The sequence below is a fragment of the Branchiostoma belcheri genome, unplaced genomic scaffold, assembly GCF_001625305.1.
Source record: "Branchiostoma belcheri isolate BF01 breed outbred unplaced genomic scaffold, Haploidv18h27 scaffold320, whole genome shotgun sequence".
NCBI classification, from domain to species: Eukaryota; Metazoa; Chordata; class Leptocardii; order Amphioxiformes; family Branchiostomatidae; genus Branchiostoma; species Branchiostoma belcheri.
In genome coordinates, this window is record NW_017803933.1 from 19117 (window position 1) to 35093 (window position 15977).

Below are 15977 nucleotides of genomic sequence, written 5' to 3' on the forward strand. Positions count from 1 at the left end.
TACATTTCGTCGTCTGTATTGTATGGGATTTAGATGTTAACAGAAGGGCAGTTTTACTTTTTTATATGTAAACGCATAAAGTTAGGGTAGAATTTAGCTTCGTTGTCAAACAGCTCACTTATTTCATGGCTATATAATGTAAAGTTTGAAATAAAATGTGTTTCGTCTTGGAACACGGTTTCCCATGCTGTTTTCAGTGCGTTGATCGGGCCGATGTGCTCCTGGGTGTGCACACACTGTGCCCGGCTGGCGGCCTACTGGAACATCCCTGCCGTCAACCCCATGTGTTCAGCCGAGGAGTTCGTCGATAAGACTGAGTTTCAGACACTCACTCGTGTCTTCGGCCCTTTTATAAAGGTGACCATGTCCCCAGCACAATTCATTTCAATAAGTCCATATCTTGTCCAGGCGAATGCTTGTACCTTTATCGTGCCTCGTTTTCTTTCCATACCCCTGTTTTTCTTAAATTGCCGATTGGTGATACTTCTTGTGCCTTACGCTATTGCTATGCCTTTCTTGTAAAACCAAAAGAACGACTGTAAGCTTTTCGAGGCCCTACAAGTTGCTAATGGTTCAAGTTACATGTTCTTGCTCCTTTTGGCCGACGGCGCTTTCGAAATGATGTTTATTCTAGTTTGGCGTGCTGAAGCCTTCTTAGTTTTCTCAAAGTTCTAAAATGTGTTCCTTAAATTTGTACATGCTAGTAAAAGTATATACTTTTATACGTATCGATCATTATTCATTTGTATTATGACAATATTGCACTGTATGTATCATTTAAAGTTCAACAGAAGCCATGAAAAAGGGGTTTTGCCGTTACTCCTGTCATGTTTAATGTAATGTAACAAAGCTAAGATGAGTAAATGAATAAAAAAATGCTCCACACAGATGGGCGGTTTCTTCGCTGAGATCTGTGCGCACTTTGGTTGGCGGCGGTTCGCCCTGATCGTGCACCGGGCGCCGGTGTGGACCAGCCCGATGGGCGGTATCCGGCACATCGCCCGGCTCAGGAACATGACCGTGGCGACTTACCGGGAGATCGGGCACAGCGGGGAGGACCTGGCCGACGTCATGAGGCAGACGGCCGCCGTGTCTAGGGGTGCGTCTACGTCTACCTTTACTTCTATTTCTACTTCTACAACTGCCTCCAGTTCTACTTCTACTTCTGTCTCTACCTCTACTACGTCTACGTCTACCTCTACATGTACTTCTACCTCCACCTCTACTTTGTCTACTTCTATTTCTATCTCCAGTTCTACTTCTATGTCTACCTCTATTACTTCTACTGCTACCTCCAGTACTTCTACTTTCACTGTTACCTATGCTAAGTTACATTTCATGCATTCCATTTAATACTTAACTTGGACGGATATAACGCAACTTTAAAAACAACACCAACAGAAATCAATTCCTTCAGTTTTTGCATTGTGTGGCAAATTGAATATGCGCTCTCTATACCATCATAATTTAGTACGATATGCGGATTACGACTTTAATAACGGTGCATGTATGTTTAATGAGAAAAAGTTGGATTTACAACTCTCCATGTGTTCAACTTGTTCCTAGTTATTTTCATCGCTGCTCGCGGAGAGACTGTCCGGACCATGATGCTTCACGCGTACGATCAGGGTCTGATTAACGGCGAGTTTGTCTTCTTCTGTGTGGAGTTCTTCAGACAACCGCAGATGTTCGGAAACTTCGACTGGAAGGTCAGCAGTTTATCACGTATCTTTAATAACAGAAATTATTTTTTCGGTTAGAAATGTACGTTTTCTCTTCTCCACAGTTTTGGAAAGTGTTTTCGAACAAAATCTACAAATTTTGACATGCTTATAAGACGTTAGGACGTAAAGGTGCATTTCACTTTCCGATCGCAAGGGAGCGCTGATGATTAGACTTTGTGTGGAAGGTCTTCAGCACCAAGGACAGGTACGCCTATTATTGCACAGATTTTTATCAGCACCAAAGATAGGTATGTTCACCTTTGTGTGGAATTATTTCAGTATTTATGTTATCCGTTGTGTGGAACGACTTCAGCATCGTGACCAGGTATGTTAACCTTGTGTTGAATGTTTCAGCACCAAGGACAGGCATGTCAACTTTGGAGCAATTTCAACACTAAGGACATGCATATATTTTAATGTTAGTGTAGAAGTACAGGGACAGGTATACATGTTTACTTTTGTGTGGAATGACTTCAGTACCAAGGACAGGTACGTCTATTATTGCACAGATGGTGATCAGCACCAAGGACAGGTCTGTATACTGGTGTATGTAAGGATGCGTTTCAGCAGGTTGTAATGTTGACTTTTTAAACACGTTTTAACTACATATCATCGTCACTTTAGGCCGATGACGGCCGTGACGAGGATGCTAAGAAGGCGTTTGAAGCCCTGTTCATCCTGTCTCTGTACCGCCCGGACACCGCTGAGTACGCCACGTTTGCTGACCAAGTCATCAGGAGGTCACTGTCTGACTTCGGTTTTACTTATCCACCTGAAGAAGAGGTAAGGCAATTTGTTATTCTGATGAATACATTATATGATTTGTTATTTTGATATTATTTTATTATATTTTATTATATTTCTCTGTCCAATTTCTTGCGTATATTTGTCATCCTCCTGCGGCGCAACCTTTGATTCACTTACCACTAACTCCTTATAGTTTATCCTGACCATTTGGAATCGTACTATACAATCCATTAACAGCATTTAAAACGCTCTTTAATCAGCTATGGATTTATCATTCTCTTTGCGCCATTACATCCTAAACTTTATGCACTGATGCAACAGCGCCATCTAGCGAATGAAGCAGGCCTGCACTTACACATGTCTTACACGTCTTCCACACTTTCAGGTGTCCGTTTTGGCCGCCATAGTGCACGACGCTGTCGTTCTGTATGCCACTGTTCTGAGCGAGATTCTGGAGGAGGGAGGGAATCCGTACGACGGAAGGGCCATGGCTGAGAGGATGCGGAGCAGAACCTTTCACGGAGGTGAGACCTTCCCGTCCTTTCCAGCTTCATCTGTCATCAATTCAGATATAATGTGTTTACATAGTGGTTTGCATCTTCAGGAAAGCGTCCTATCTATGTCACCCCGTACAATCATATTTGGACATTTTACTTAACGGCTTGGAAGTGCACATTCGTCCAGAAAAGCGGACATTCCTTAGTCGTCTCTAAAAAGATCTTTTGGCGGCTGCAAAGGCAGTATCAAATTGGCCAGACAGTATCCATTTTCCAGACAGTTACCGTTTGCAACACACAGGGCTGGCGTAAAAAAGGTACAAAAAAGTACAAAAAAATAAAATCTGATATAATCGCGTAAAACACATCAAGAATAAGCAAAAGCCTAAACTACTTGGACAGTAAATATCCATCTACTTCAAGCGTACATTTCTCTTGAAAGTGGTCGTTTTTCCTACAGAAAATCATATATGGAGTAATGTCCGGATATGATTGGACAAAGGTGCACACGACGGACTATTTATCACTACGATTGTTTTACTAGGTATCCAGGGGAACATCACTATCGACAGTAACGGCGACAGAGACTCGGACTACATGCTGTATGACATGCAGGACGTCATCAACGGGACATTTAAGGTGCCCACCCGATCCTCGTCACTGTCATATCTACAGTTCTGTTACTTCTAAAACAAAGACTTTGAGATAATCTGGGCTATATATTTTCCTTACGGTGCGGTTACATTGGTCGTACGATCGCAAGTTGAATACATGGAAAAGTCCTGCATATGTCGTACAAAATTCAGCGTCTTATGACCGAAAAGATATAGTCTTAGATTCTTTTCCGCAGTCAGTTCTGTGACAGTCTACTTGAAAATGCTAGGACATCAAAATCCTACAAAAACCTACGACGAATGTGACTGTGCCCTTACTGTGAACTTCTGCTGTTTTGTTGGAAAGTTTAATTCATCGACTTTTGAGTAGTGTTGTGCAAAGTTTGTCGGTATCCATAGCGTGCCGCATATCTAATGTGAGTTTTTTTCTTTATTTTTTTTAGGTTGTGATTATTTTTTTGTTCTTTCTTCTTAGGTTGTGGCTAATTTCTTCGGTGAACGGAAGGTTTACGACCAAGTCCCGGGTGTGGTCATCAAGTGGCCGGCCGGAAGTGCGTCACCACCCCGGGACACGCCGGAATGTGGGTTTGACGGGGAATTCTGCGTCACAGAACTCACAGGTCGGTATTACTAGGAACTGTCATATTTTCTTGAAGAAGTTGTTGTACCTCTTCGTTATCTTCATACTTTTGATACTTTCTGTACAATCTACAAGCTTTGATATTTTCTGCACTTCTTGCAAAAAGAAACTAAAGGGGCAAAAGAATTCGAAGCTCACGATGTTGTAATACTTGCCGTACATGTAGAGAGTTTGATCCATAGAGTTTTTAAGGGGGGGGGGCCCAAGCCCTTTTCCGTAGAGCGTAATCGGCCGTTTTAATTCTACGTAGAGCGTAGACGGACCCTCTAATTCAACGTAGAGCGTAATTGGCGCATTTGGCGTAGAGCGTAATTCGCCGTTTTAATTCTACGTAATGCGTTGTAGCTATCGGGAATTAACCGTAAATCGTAATCGATTAATTGTGCGTAGAGCGTAATCCAAGCCGCAAACGGGAACTCGAGGCCTCGCAAGTTCCTGGTTGCCATACGCAAGAACAAGGGAACACATGGGAATGATCCCACAATGCGCTGGGTACGAGATTGACCTTACCATCGGTGACGTACAGGAGGACCATTGGCCAAACGCCACAGATGGCCACAGATGAAGAGGGTAGAAGGCCTTAGAACCACATGACTTGTAAGGCCCAATATGGGCCCTTAAGACGTTTCTTAGCGGGAACATCATTGCTGATGAACGGCCAGGGTAATGGAGGACACTCCCGAAAAGAGTAATGTCATCCCAGTCATTGTGCGGGTGATGGGTAACGCGGGACCGTCAGCAATGGGCAGCTGAGTCGTTTGGACAAATTACGCTGTATTGTTTGCGGCCTTTTCTACCTTCGGATGACACCCCCCCCCCCACAAGGCTCAAAGGTCCACTTTTTGGTCCACTTTTTATCTAAAGGTCCAAGACTTTTCTTTAAAAGACGGACTGATTCGTGTCACCAGCAAGGCTGGAATCCGTCGTAGGAAAACGGCTCACTTTGTCATTGAAAAAGTTATCTCTGATTTTTTTCTTTGAAACCCTCTAAAAACGCAGGAAATACCATATTTCAGAAGGTTCATTTTTCAAAATTTCCCGGGGGAGCATGCCCCCGGACCCCCCTAGGAACTTCGCGCCTACGGCGCTCGTTGGTCCCCCCCTTCAAAATCCTGGCTACGGCCATGTTACCTCCATTGACGGATTGCCCTCCGATCTTCGGGCGATCGACTCGCGGTCAAGTTGGTTCCTGGGGTAATACTGAATACCCCGTTTTGTATTCTATACTTTCAATGTATAAGGAAGTGACCGCCGGTTACTACTTTTAATTCAAGTTATGTCACCTCTACATATGATAAATCAAAAGGTTTTCACGCAAACATGCAGTTGCTAGGTGATTGAGTTCTGCATAGTGCGTTCGGAATCTTTCGAATTTAGCGTAGAGCGTAGAGAGGCGTCCGGAATTCAGCGTAATACGTAGCCGGCTCTCAAAATTTAGCGTAGAGCGTTGTCGGGACCCCCCTTGGAGGCCCCCTTTAAGCAGGAAACAACCAGCGACATGAATCTAAAACCTTTCCTGTAACAAGACAACTGAATTTATCAGGACAGATGCATCCCCCCAATGCATCCATTTTGCGATCATCAGACGATCATACGACGTATGTGTCTGGCCCTTCACGCTGTTTGATCTTGTTCCAGAGCTGGACCCTATGGTGTACGTGGGATCGTCCTTCTCCAGCCTGGTGCTGGTCCTGGTGATTGTAGTCATCATCATGTACAGGTCAGTTAGTTTTGCGCACAAGTGTAACCATTAGTGACATGTAAATAAAAACACGAAAATGTACAAAAATACTGCAGAAAAAGGATGCCCTTGTCGAACATGAATTCGGAGAATAGCAAAGCTCTTCAACCACAACCACTTTTTATAAGACGAGCCGATAGTTTTGATGGCGGTCGGTCATGTTCATCTGGGCTAATATGACTCGTCTGATGAACATGACAGACGAATGAATAGCCATGTTGAAGAGGGCAGACGTTAATCGAAGGCCAGCTCGTCTTATAAAGAGCTACGAATTTCTCCGAATTAAAATGCGGTTGTGATTTTAAATGCTATTCAGTCACATGTTAGTCTTAAAAGAAAAGCTTTTCTTCTGCCATTCTGCCTCAACCTAAAACAACACTATCTGATAAATAATTCCTTTCTTCTAAGTTAGTCTTTTCATGATCACTCTCAATAACTACAGAAAATACCGTCTGGAAGCGGAGGTGGCCAGTATGCAGTGGAAGGTCAAACCGGAAGATGTGGTGTTCGTCAAGGGACACGCTAACAGTCTGTCCCGGGCTAGCACCAAGGTAGGTAGTAGGCATGCTTGGACAAGCAACGAGCAATATATGAACCATCAGCGTAGCGTTAGAGTTTGCAGTAGTGTGAGAGTTTGTAGTGTTTGGTTTTCATATGAGATAACTCCATCTTTGACATGTCCTCAGGCGACAGGCCGGTCCTTGGCTACAATCTACTCGGGTTTCTCCGTCAGTACCACGGACGACGAACAACAGATCTTCACCAAGACTTGTACATACAAAGTGTGGAACATTTTAAGTAGTATTTTCCCTTTTCCATTCCTTGTCTTTAATTTTCCTTCTAGGCACCATTGTTGATTCGAACGAAAACATTGTTTTATTCATCTCCAAGCAGATTCGCTGGGGCAAGGGGACTTTATGGTGGCCGCCTGTATCCATTGGCCGAATCTGCTTGGAGATTATGTTTTAACTAGTTTGGTCGTTGACGTTAAGCTAAGATTGTTTTCTCTGATGTCTGATGTCAGGGCAACACCGTAGCTCTAAAGTGGGTGGAGCCCAAGAAAGCTCACCTGAACAAGACGCTTCTTCTTGAACTCAAACAGGTAAGTACTGTCACTTTCTGCACTTCTTGAATACCGGAATACTTGTTAGATGCGATGTCATGATTTGATACTTGTTTATGGTCTCTATTTTGAAAATATTGGCAACTTATTTTTTTGCCCATCTTTTTTTCGCGCTCTCGTATGAGATTTTGAATGCACAGAGGTTGTCATCCATGACATTTACTTACTATGGCCTAACAGAAGTGTGTCTCCTGACCTTGTTTCCCGTAGATGCGTGACCTGACCCATCCTAACGTCACCATGTTCGTGGGCGCCTGTCTGGAGCCGATCACGTCCAACTCTTTCATTCTCACCGAGTACTGCCCGCGGGGGAGTCTGCAGGTAGCTTCAATAGTTCTCTTTATAGTTCGAGAGAGGCTAGTTAACTGCATCTATTCGATCATCATGTTTTGTTGTGACTTGTAATTACCCCCATTCGTCAGTCCTAATCAATTCATGTGATTTTCTGCCGCAAGAAGTCACTGAAAAACATAACGATGTTTGCACTGAAGAAACAATTATATCACAATACCGACATCTTCTCTACTTTGTTCTTCTCTGTGCAGTTTGAATGACTGATTTTCTGTCCTTCCCCTCCACCCAGGACATTCTTGAAAACGACTCCCTGACCTTGGACTGGATGTTTCGATTTTCCCTCATGTTGGACATAGTCAAGGTGGGAGAGGCGATAGAAATTCGCCACGTTTAATCGAAAGTTCTAGTATTGTTTGTGTAGGTTTGTGTGTACGCTTATGTCATTTGTTCAACCTTCATGGCCACGTAGATTTAATGATGAAAGAAACTTTTTTTTGCCAAACTTTTTTTTATTCGCACATTGCATGAGTTTTGGGGTTCCCAGAGGATGTCATCCATATAATCAAATCAACATGACCTAAGTCGGTTTGACACTATCGTACATACTAGTATACAGTAAGACATGAAAATACCTCCCAAGTGAATTGTTACTGTCATGTTGAATACAGGGCATGTCGTACCTCCACGCCAGTTTCCTGAAGTCGCACGGTCAGCTCTGTTCCTCTAACTGTGTGGTGGACAGCCGCTTCGTGCTCAAGGTCACGGACTTCGGACTCATGTCACTGCGCAAGCGCAACACCGACAAGACGCACGCGTATTACACAAGTAGGCTTTTTTAAATATTCTATGTAGTTCTTTTGGAAGAAACTGAAAATACCAGGTGACTATGAAGGGTCTGATAACATAAGACCTATGATCGACGTATAAACTGGAAGGGGTATTCTTAGTTTATATGTGGTGTCGTAGACGTCTCATATATGTCTTGTTACTTAAAAAACTGTCTTGGAGCCGTATCAGCGGTTGATTCCGTCACGGTCTGTACGACGCATGACGTCGTACATCGACGACGAAGTTGACCGCGCCACAAGAAGTAATTTGAACTCTGTTTGCTCATTTCGAGATTTTAACCCAACGGTTTTTTTATGTGGGTATGTCTAGAGCTACTCTATCGAGCCCCGGAGCTGCTCCGCGGATCCGTCCCGACCAGAGGTACCCAGAAGGGAGACGTCTACAGTTTCTCCATCATCGTGCAGGAGATCGTCTTCCGCTGCGGAACGTTCTACCGGGAGGACAGCTGTCTACTACCTGAAGGTGGGAACAATGTACTCTCCTGGCAGAGATTTACATGTAGGCTTCGGCTTATTTTGGGCGTGTTTCAGGCATTTTTAGCAGCCTCTCTTTTTTTACGCCAACCTAGCTTGGGTGACAAATGATAATATATCTGACAAATGGATACTTTCTGGCCAATTTGATACTGATACTGTGTTTTTAGCTGTCAAAAGATCTGCTTGGAGATAAAAGAACAATGATAAACACATTGTTTGTTTGTTACTTCAGTGTGCGTAAGTATTGTTTTGCTGGGTTCACTGTGAGTTTGTGTGTGTTTTTGTTCGCAGTAGGTTGATAGCACGTGGGTGGGGGAAAGACGGGATGTATATTGGGAGAAATTTGGATGAACGGGAAGGTCTCAGAATCTGGCCAGACGCAAGTAGGAATTAGCAGTTGGCATTTGGGAGAATTTAAGAAGTCGAGGATTGCATGAGCTCTGTTTTCCCCATAAATTCACGAAAACTCAATGTGCTGCCCGGAATATGAAAATCTCTGATTTCATGGTCGTAGTACATTTCACAGACTTGTGCTCTTGGGGTGATTTCCGGTCCCTGGTTCTAATATTTTCTTTCATCTTAATTTATCACCAGACATGCTGCAGCGTGTGCAGCACAGTGAGGAGCCTCCGTACAGACCGACCGTGAGTGACGCCGTCTGTCCGCAGAACCTCCGCAGTCTGATGGAGAAGTGTTGGTCAGAGGACCCGGAGGAACGACCTGACTTCCACAGCCTGAGGGGCATGGTCAAGAAACTCAGCCCAGCCAGGTACATCTTTGATAACAGTTGTCATTTTAAAAATTACATTACAAACAATTCGTTACAGGCAATTAAGTATGTATTTGACAGGTCATTTTTTGCTATATGTCAAAAGCAAGCATCACAAAACCTTCTTATGGGTAAAAACAAATGTTTTCTTCGCATTCGCGGAAATTCCAGAAATTCCTTTGAAAAATAAGAATTCTTGCAGATCAATTACAGTCACTTGAGGCGTCACCAAAAACCTCATTATGATTACATTCTCAGAAGGAAAACATGATGTCTTTTCTCATTTTTTAATCTTCTTCTTCCGTTCCAAACAAATAGAGTCATGACATGTGGACCGGACAACTGGTGCTGTATCAGACACCCTGTGGTGTTGGGTTACAGTAAGTTGCAGGACAGAGCGTATATGTGATTGCATTTGAGTAGGAATAAACAGAGAAGTAGTTTGTTGGGATAGGTCAGGTGAAGGCTTTGCAAATGTTACGTTTCTAGTTGTTATTGTTGACTTCGATTTCCTCATGTTGTAACCCTCCCCCAGTCAGAGTGAGAACATCCTGGACAACCTGCTGAGCCGGATGGAGCAGTACGCCAACAACCTGGAGTCTCTGGTGGAGGAGCGGACAGGGCAGTACATGGACGAGAAGAGGAAGGCGGAGGACTTACTGCACCAACTCTTACCCAGGTGGGACACACACGGTCGGCAAGGGCTGTATTTTTTTAATCGACAAAGTGTTTGTCCTTCAGAGATTTCCGACGTCAAGGTATTATGGTCGGTTTTCGTGACCTTCAAGTTTACTCTATTTCCTGTGAGCTTCTGACCTGCCTGTCATCCTGCCTGTCAATCTTTCCACTACCCCCGTGCTGTCAACCTACTCTCAAGTTTACTACAACTCCTGTGTCTGACATTTTGACTTCTTATTCCGCATGTTAACCCTCTCCCAACGTGTTGTCACAAACAAATAGATACGTAAACGTACAGAGCTCAGTAACCCCAAAACTATACTTCCAAATTCCAAACGGAGATTCCCTATGCATGGCAGACTATGTCAGATAACAACAGGTCCTTCCCGCTGCAGGACGGTAGCAGACCAGCTCACGCGGGGACAGAGGGTGGAGGCCGAGGCATTCGACTGCGTCACTATCTACTTCAGCGACATCGTGGGCTTCACGTGCCTGTCAGCGCAGAGCACGCCCATGCAGGTGAACAGCTTCAACCGCCTGTTTCTCCCGGGCATCTCGCCAGGGGGCGTCCCTAACAGCACATCATTTTGCCGTCTGCACCATGGCGTTTTCATAACATAGGGACAGTTTGCGACTCCGACCTATATATATATATGTTTAACACTGCCTCATTTTAATATTTCTGCAGGTGGTTGCGTTGTTAAACGACCTCTACACAACTTTTGATGCCATCATTGATAATTATGACGTCTATAAGGTAACTATGGCACACAGTTAAGTCGGTTGTCTTGCGTGTCACGTTTCAGCTTAGCACTGTAAGACAATTCTTTTGGATGTTGACTTAGGAAGATGTGGTCTCGCCAGAGACTTGCGCTATATAAGGTTAAGAGCTGTTTAATAGACCGATCCAATCTCCAGTATAACATAGATGCTCCTGTGCGAAACCCGTCATGTATTGTGAGTAGCACTTCGGCAGAACGTCTCATTTAAGGTCGTATTCACGTATATAATGTTAACACTCTGTCTGTAGTTTCCAAATGTTATGTTGAAAAAATATCGTCTTCAACACGCAAATTTTTTATGCATGCTTGCAACATTGACCAAAAATCCAACGAAAACCGTTGATAGATGTAATGTACATATTGGAAAAATCGGGTATGCAGACGTTCTCTCATTAATTGTGATGGGCAGTCAGGATCGGTCTATTCTGCACTGCAGACACAAATCTGAATCTGTTTATCTACCCCAGGTGGAGACTATCGGTGACGCCTACATGGTGGTCTCGGGTTTACCGCTGAGAAACGGCAACCTCCACGCCAGGGAAGTCGCCCGGATGTCGCTGGCACTTCTGGCCGCCGTCAGATCCTTTAAGATCCGGCACCGTCCTCAGGACCAGCTCAAACTCAGGATCGGTGTTCACTCTGGTATGTACTACTAGTAGTTTAGATCGCAGGTGCCAGCGCCGTAGGTCCTGAACGCCTTGTGTTGCTTTTATGGATCGCTAGATGTCGTTCCTGATGGAGGTCCCTGTGTGGCGGTAGTTGTTGGTCTAACGGCACCGTCTTCAGGACCAGCTCAAACTCAGGATCGTCATTCATTACCTTCGCCAAGAAGGTTATGTTTTCAGTAGCGTTTGTGTGTGTGTGTGTGTTTGTGTGTGTGTGTGTGGTTTAGCAAGATAACTCAAGAAGCAGTGGATGGATTGGAATGAAACTTGGTAGGTGGGTAGGTCTTCATGAGACCTAGAAATGATTAGATTTTGGGCCCCCTGGCGGCTTTCTTAGGTACTGCAGCAGAACTTCCGGTTTTGATATCTCGTGATCTGGACATGCTAGGGTCACGAATTTTGGATGGCAGATAGCTCTTGGCGTAGGAAAGAAGTGACACGAGTTTGGGTCCCCTAGCGCCTTGTTCTGGAACTGCAGGAGCATTTCTTGAAAAAAATTCGAAGGACAATAACTCAAGAACCGGTTGACGTATTGTCGTGATTTTTGGTATGTAGGTAGTTGAAGTGATGCTTGACATAATCAGATGGCAATTATGCAAATCAGGACTTAATTTGCATAATTAATGAGGAAATTCTATAAATCTGCTTTGTTCAATAATAGGACTATGAAACACACTGACATCTACTTGAGAACGAGAAAAAAATCTAAGGATATAGATTATGTAAACGAGGACCTAATTTGCATAATTAATGGCAAATTCTTATAATTCCATAGTTGTAACTGCTGCACCCCGAATTTCATACTTGCCACATTTGGAAGTTAAGTGAAGGTGAACATCAATAAACATATTTTATTCAAATCATGACCTCATTTGCATAATTTATGAGGAAGTGCTGTAATAGCCTTTTTGTTATGATAAGGCCGTCATTGGATGGAGAATATGATCAACTGATATAATCCATGTAAATGAGGCTCTTATTTACAAAATCAATGATTAAAATTGTATAATTCGTCACCCGCAAGGGTTAACATCATTTGGCGAAGGTATGAGATCGTGGAACTCTTGTTCCGATATAATATGTAGACCCTGGTCGTCTTGTGTTGCCTTAGTTGATCGCTAGATGTCGTTCCTAACCGATGCAGGTCCCTGTGTGGCGGGAGTTGTGGGTCTAAAGATGCCCCGATACTGCCTGTTTGGAGACACGGTCAACACCGCCTCCCGGATGGAGTCAACAGGGCTGCGTAAGTAGTTTTGACATGTCGACACAAAGAGTTTCACATGAAATGTTTCTCTACAACGTCACACATCTACTCTTGCAACTTCTACCATGATTTATATACATACCTCCTTCAAACCTTTCACAGTTCCATTTTAAGGAGTAACAAAATATTGACCTTATCTTCTCCACCCCCAGCCCTGCGTATCCACACCAGTGTGCCGACCGTGTCCTTACTCAGCACGTATGGAGGGTTCGTTCACGAGTTCCGCGGACAGGTCGAAATGAAAGTAAGTTTTCGCCGACGCGATTCACACATGATGTAACTTACTATCGTAATAATAATTGATGATAGATACAAGTAACGATATATGCACATGCAAAATGTCATTTGTTGTGTATAATTGTGACTCCGACCTCCGACTCGTATATACGAGTTCAAAAACTCGTATTTCCCAAGAACTATCGTAGAGTGAAACTCGTTGCCACCAAGCACAGTTGAAAACCTTCACTACAAAGGAAGCCTTCAACAACTCCTGCAATTAAATGTGCAAAGATTGAGTGTGATAAGTCGTTTGGTGTGATATAGCTAGCTAGCGCGTGCCTAGCGCCTGCGAAGCTGGTGTGTTACGCCGAAGGGCGGTTATACCGGCTATACCGCTCATCTCATCTGATCTGTATCCTTCTTTTCCTGCCGTGCTGCCCAGGGGAAGGGCCCGGTTCCTACGTACTGGCTACTGCGGGAGGAGAAGTCCAGCACACGGGATATTCTGTGAGGCTTCCGCACATACAACTACACTGCAGATTAGGGCAATGTGTTGAAGGTCCACTTTCCAGTAGACGGTAATGGCTGAGCGACCATTGAGTGACTAAATCAAAGTATAATTTGAAAGAGAACAAAATAAAATCGTTCTTTATTAATAAAAGTTATTGAGTGAGCTGCCAAATCTTAGACGAGCTCAGCAGTCGCAGTCTATAGTGGAAATGATCGTAAGATTATAACGTAGGTTATATTAAATTCTATGGTGGATATTAAAACCATATCTGATTTTCCATGGCCTGTAGGTAATGCACGCGAGTGACAAGTGGACCTGTCTGTAGAGAATATAGATTACATCGATCTAGTATTGAATATTATGTAGAGTTCACTGGGTGGTCGTCTTTGATTTTCTGATCACATAGGAAAAGGGCTGACTGTTCCTTCAATCTCCAAGCAGATATTTCGGTGGCTGCAAAACAGTATCCGTTTGCCAAACAGTTACCAACAGAGAAGAATGTTCCCCAAGATTGTAAACACATCGCTATATATATATAGCTATATTGTATATTGGGAGATTGGATATAGATAGATGCGATATGTAACAGCCTGAGAATGTAACAACCCAAATGAAAGGACACGAACCATATGGCAGCATTCATGATGGTATATGTGTTTATGTAACACCATGTATGTGTAAGGGTATCTGCCTATGGATTCATTACGACTATATATTTCAGGCTTTGTTAGGGTTTTAATCATATAACTTGTATATTTTGACTGATCCTGACGTCGTCTCCCCTGACCTCAATAAAAAGCGCCCAGCTGGTCAATTTTGAGTATGGTATGAATAAACAAACAAACAAACAAACAAATGTTCGTTTGACAATCGCATCATAAGTTTTAATGGCATTTTGTCGCAACGTAACATACAAACCACTGAAGAAAATAACGGAATAACACGATATATAAGTGCAGGTCTGTCTCTATAATCTCTTTAGTGTGACGTCTGTTTAAATATTATGTACACGTTTTCAAGACTTTATACATCACCGAACCTACAAGTACCATGGTCTGGTTCTATCTACACGGCACATAGTTCTTGGAATACATAGAGGCGATGTTGTTATAATAACATGTTCTTCTTTTTACTCAGTCAAATAGATTCAACTGAATATAGTCAGTAAACAACTGTGTTTAGTTGCGACTGTAGCTTAGATAGTCCTACATGTAAAATCGTGACGCAGTAGCGACCCAGTCACAAACGGCGCACGATCATCCTACGATCTCAAACCAGGGGAATTCTTGGCCTAGTCGTGCATATGTTGTACGAACATACAGATGTCTTCTTACGGAAAGGCTGTCTAACATCCTTGTCGGCGGTTGGTTCTGTCACAGCCTGTTCGAGAATACAACATCAAAGTCGTACGACTGAGTACGACGGATGTGACTGCGCCGTTACAACCATTGCTCCAGTAGCGATAATAGACAAAGGTAATCTTTGTATTCACATGAGCATATCACGCATATGCATAACTTTACACGTATGTTGAGATGAGTTATGTGAGTGGAGACATTTGTAAACGGATTAAATGCCCAACTTTATATGATTTATGGTACAGCGTATAATTTTGGTCTCCATACATTTAGATAATATCTCTTACAGTCATATTTGTAAACAACTTCTGAAATACACCCCGTTGCGCATCACATGATACATTTGATGAAGGTGTAAGGGTTCGGTCACAGTTGTCGCACGATCGTCGTACGATCGATCGCAAACATTCTTAGGATAGTCGTGTATGTGTCGTACGAAACTCGTCTGTCTTCTTACTGAAAAGATTGTCTTTGACTCCTTTCAGTAACAACACAGCCATTTATTAATTTGAAATCAAATTTAGAATAATTAAAATATGTTTCATCTTGCAATAGGTTTCTTCGGCGTCAAAATCGTGCGACGACATACGACGAACGTGGCCAAGTTGTAAGTAATAATTTCCGTTGAATTAGCGCACAAAAAGGACATACAAATCTCCATGTATACATCTGAGAGGGTTCCTTATAACATTCTGGGGTAAATATACTCTGGGTTCAAAACCAAGTTACAACGGTGCGGTTCAAACTGATCCAAAACTCGACTATACGTTTCCAATATGAATGGATTTTTAATTATTTACACTTTTCAAACACAACTGGCTCAAAACCGAACTTCTTCGTTTAGTTTCCAAACAAGCAGGAAAGAAAAACATGCAACATGTCCTGACCATGAAGTATACATTGTATATGCTTTCTTTATACATTTGGGTGATTTTTGATACAATGCAAAATTACGCGCAATCGGTGTACTACAATAGGTTCATTTTAATACATTTAAGTGCTTAAAAGTACCGTTTCTCATGAATC

At 43.0% G+C, this 15977-nt stretch overlaps 1 protein-coding gene across 1 annotated transcript; it reads left to right on the forward strand.

The window, feature by feature from the left end:
• The first annotated feature begins 1035 nt into the window (after window positions 1-1035).
• Window positions 1036-13593, forward strand: LOC109475050 (atrial natriuretic peptide receptor 1-like). Its single transcript, XM_019775593.1, has 22 exons — window positions 1036-1099; window positions 1567-1709; window positions 2349-2507; window positions 2857-2995; window positions 3513-3607; window positions 4058-4202; window positions 5861-5942; window positions 6406-6521; window positions 6657-6745; window positions 6988-7065; window positions 7297-7407; window positions 7670-7741; window positions 8049-8205; window positions 8539-8691; window positions 9300-9474; window positions 10010-10153; window positions 10548-10671; window positions 10841-10909; window positions 11402-11576; window positions 12744-12842; window positions 13016-13107; window positions 13525-13593. Exons 1-22 carry the CDS (start codon window positions 1072-1074, stop codon window positions 13591-13593), a joined length of 2514 nt encoding a protein of 837 aa, XP_019631152.1. The 5' UTR covers window positions 1036-1071.
• Window positions 13594-15977: the final 2384 nt, after the last annotated feature.

Coding starts and splice junctions, on each gene's coding strand:
- LOC109475050 (XM_019775593.1), top strand. CDS start 1,072: ATGAGGCAGACGGCCGCCGTGTCTAGGG. Junction 3,608..4,057: donor TCATCAACGGGACATTTAAG/GTGCCCACCCGA, acceptor CTTTCTTCTTAG/GTTGTGGCTAATTTCTTCGG. Junction 11,577..12,743: donor CAGGATCGGTGTTCACTCTG/GTATGTACTACT, acceptor TAACCGATGCAG/GTCCCTGTGTGGCGGGAGTT.